This window comes from Nicotiana attenuata, unplaced genomic scaffold (genome assembly GCF_001879085.1).
Source record: "Nicotiana attenuata strain UT unplaced genomic scaffold, NIATTr2, whole genome shotgun sequence".
NCBI classification, from domain to species: Eukaryota; Viridiplantae; Streptophyta; class Magnoliopsida; order Solanales; family Solanaceae; genus Nicotiana; species Nicotiana attenuata.
This window is the reverse complement of record NW_017673234.1, coordinates 37,260-41,068: the sequence shown is the minus strand read 5'-3', so window position 1 is coordinate 41,068 and position 3,809 is coordinate 37,260. Positions and strand designations below refer to the sequence as shown.

Below are 3,809 nucleotides of genomic sequence, written 5' to 3'. Positions count from 1 at the left end.
TGTATACGGGCTCCCTGTGGGAGTGGTGTAAATGTACCTTTGTACCATCATTCATAATACAAGGAACCTTTGGTTCCCTTCGTATGAATTTCCACTTGTTTGTGTCTTTGTTTATGTTTTGAGCGTTGATGCTTGTCAATAATTAGTCTGATGTGTTGGACTTTTATGATAGGAACCCTTAGGTTATGCTCGATGAATAATTGATGATAGTTAACCATTCAGGGCTTGGTCCTCGAATCAAGTTTTGATTCAGGCTCATTGACCCTTAGGTTTTCGATATACTGGCCCTTAGGCTCTTACGAATTGGCCCTTAGGCTCTTTAGGCTGGCCCTTAGGCTCTTACTCATTGGCCCTTAGGCTCTTTAGGCTGGCCCTTAGGCTCTTACGCATTGGCCCTTAGGCGCTTTTTAGATTGGGTCGATGCGACCTCTAATATGGCTATAGTTTTCCCATTTTCAGCTAAAGATTTGATTATGCCTTGGCATGTTTCATGTTCGTCCGACTCTTCGACGGGTTAAATAAGAATCTCGATTACGAATTGATATGCGACGATAATCGAGTACCTCGGGAGGTTCTCTTGAAGGCTGATTTTTCGAAGCCTTTTGCTGAAGGCTGATTGTATCGAAGCCTTTTCATTGTTTAGAGCTGATATGATCGAAGCTCTTTTCCTTATTGCGGGGGTAGCCTGATTAACCGGTTCTTTTTGAAGTGTTTTCGAAGTATTTGAAGATCTTTAGTTCTATGGCGGCAGTCGGACGTCTCCGAGCCGTGTTAATTTGGCCAGAGCCTTTTGATGCGACCGTAGTCGATAGTCCCTGGGTGAGATGACCTCGGTGTCTATATCGAGGGTATGCCCTTTTAGGGGTCTTACAAGTTCGATATATAGCCTCGGTCTTAATATAGGGGTTATTCCTTTTTAAGGTCTTATGAGTTTTGGTATGCCTTGCTGAGGTCTTACAGATTTGATGTTTTTGATGGCTCAATGAGTTGACTGTCGAAGACAGACCCCGAGTGTTCGAGAGTTTTTGGCTCTTAGGCCGTTTCATGTGACAGTAGTAAACTTCTTTGAGGCGCGAAGTGTTTTGATAAGCAAAGAGGCTTCCTCGATTACTTGATATATGCGTACATGTTTTTTGCTTTTGGAGGCTCGATTATTCTACGTGGACACGGTTCATTTGACCGTTTGACCCAATACAACATTCTCCTATCGAGGTCCTCCTGGGCATAGCTTGATTTCTTCCGAGGGGTGACCTTCTGGGGTGATGCCCCCCAGTATTTGAGGTTGATTGAAGAGAAACCTTGAATACTTGATGAGTTCTCCTTAGGTAGCGTATGGATGTTGCCTCGTTAAAAACCTCACTGGAAAAACCCGTTTGGGATAAAATCCGATCTAAGGGAAAAAGAGTGCGATGCATGCTTTAAAACCCAAGGTCTTTGAGATGGAGGGCGCTTCGATTCCTCTCGATCGAACACCTGCAGTAAATTAGTGTAAAACATAAATAAAAAGGGAGAGGGTTGTACCTTGGCGATGGTGTTCGAGCTTTTATAAATTCCGAGTACTTGTTCCGGGGACGCGACACGGTCCTTTACTCACTCGTTCGGATGTAGCCGAGAATGTAGGTTGTAGTCGTTAGCTGATTTTTTGCTTGTCTTTTGGCCTCTATGATGTAGAGGGTGTTGATGCCGGTGACATGTCGTGCACCGCGAACATCTCTCTTTTTTCATGCTGCTCCCCGCATACTGCCTTTACTCAATCCTTGGTTGGAAATTTCATCGTTTGATGGAGGGTCGAGGGTACTACCCTCATACTGTGTATCCACGGCCTTCCAAGTAAGGCATTGTATCTCATGTCACCTTCGATGACATGAAACTTGGTATCTTGGATGGTACCGGCTACGTTGACCGGGAGGATGATTTCCCCTTTTGTTGTCTTGCTCTCCATGTTTAATCCATTGAGGAATCGAGAGGCGGGTACAATCTGGTCGAGCAGTCCGAGCTGCTCCACCACTTTCGACCTGATTATGGTGGCCGAGCTACCCGGATCCACGAGCACACTTTTAATCTGAATTTTATTTAAAAGAAAAAAAATTACCAATGCGTCATTATGAGGCTGAGACAAGGTCTCGATGTCCTCTTCGCTGAACATGAGAGCATCCTCTGGTACGTAACTCCGAGTTCGCCTTTCCCTGGTGATGAATATCTTTGTCCGTTTGAAAACGGGTTCCTGTGGGGCGTCAACCCCTCCAACGATCATGTGGATGATGTGCTGCGGTTCTTCTGGTTCATTTTTCCTGTTTGTATCTCTTTCTCGAAAATGGTTCTTGGCCCGGTCATTGAGAAACTCACGAAGGTGCCCTTCATTGAACAAACGGGCTACATCCTCCCTGAGCTGCCTGCAATCCTCGGTCCTATGACCATGAGTTCCGTAATACTTACACATCAAGTTGGGATTCCTCTGTGAAGGGTCTGATAGTATGGGTTTCGGCCACCTAGTATCTTTGATTTTACCTATGGCTAAGACGTTATCCGAGACATCAACGTTGAAGTTGTACTCAGATATCTGGGGTGCCTCTGCCGGCCCAATGTGCCTATCGAAACCGGCTTTACTCATGAGTCCCCGGGAATTTTGACCTCGATCCATCCTTTAATCACCTCGAGGTATATTACGCCTTGGCGAGTTTCTTCGGTCTTCTACATACGGCTGGTATCTTTCCTTGTTTAATCTTGGCTCTCTTTCTGTAAACCTTTGTTCCTTCGTTAAGAGCCTACTAGGATATACTGAGCCCGAAGGGGCTCCTAATTGGTCGTCTTCGACCCTGATTTTCGACTGATACCTGTTGTGCACATCCCCCCAAGTCACGGCGGGATATTCGACCAAATTTTCTTTTAGCTGCTTCGAAGCTACCGAGCTTCGTTCGTTCAAGCCCTGAGTGAAAGTCTGTACTTCCCAGTCATCGGAGACTGGTGGTAATTCCATTCGCTCCATCTGAAAAGGAGATACGAATTCCCTTAGCATCTCGTTATCTCTCTATTTGATTTTGAAGACATCGGACTTCCTGGTGGCGACCTTGATGGCACCGGCGTGTGCCCTCACAAAAGAATCCGCCAACATGGCAAATGAATCTATAGAATTTGGAGGCAGGTTATGATACCACATCATGGCCCCTTTCGATAGCGTTTCTCAGAATTTCTTCAACAAGACGGACTCTATCTTGTCGTCCCTTAAGTTATTTCCTTTTACAACACAAGTGTAAGCGGTGATATGCTCGTTGGGGTCTGTGGTCCCGTTATATTTCGGGACGTCGGGCATTCTGAACTTCTTCAGGATGGGCTTCGGAGCCGCACTTGGCGGAAATGGTTTCTGTATGAACTTCTTTAAATCTACGCCCTTCAGAATCGGTGGCACTCCCGGGATCTGATCGACCCTCGAGTTATAACTCTCCACCCTTTTATCATTATCTTCTATCTTCTTTTCTCCTGATTCAATTCTTTTAGTGAGGTCCTCGAGCATCTTCATAATAGCAGGGTCAGCTGCTGACCCGTTGTTGCTCGATCTCTCCGGTACCTGCTCGACTCGAGGAGCCGTTTTCGGTGCTACTGTGCTTGGGGTTTTTTGGTGGCTTTGTAGCTAAGCAATAGCCACCTGGTGTGCTTGTAACATTTCAAAAATGACTTGAGGACTAACGTCTCTTTCCTCACCGCGCACGCTTCCATTGGTAGGACAGCTTACATCGACATGCACAGCGTTCCATGAGCTTACGTCTATAGCGATTTGTGCTGGTGCCTCCCCTGGGTTCTGCGGTGGTACA

General features: G+C 46.1%; 1 protein-coding gene across 1 annotated transcript in view; it reads right to left on the bottom strand.

The window, feature by feature from the left end:
• The window catches only part of LOC109215797, a 10,941-nt gene extending 8,300 nt beyond the window's left edge, over nucleotides 1–2,641 (bottom strand). The window contains exons 1-2 of the mRNA XM_019379906.1: nucleotides 2,165–2,641; nucleotides 1,904–2,062 (exon numbers count right to left, since the gene is read on the bottom strand). Coding sequence (XP_019235451.1) covers nucleotides 1,904–2,062; nucleotides 2,165–2,641 — 636 coding nt within the window. The remainder of the gene's footprint in view (nucleotides 1–1,903; nucleotides 2,063–2,164) is intronic.
• Between the last annotated feature and the right edge of the window lie 1,168 nt (nucleotides 2,642–3,809).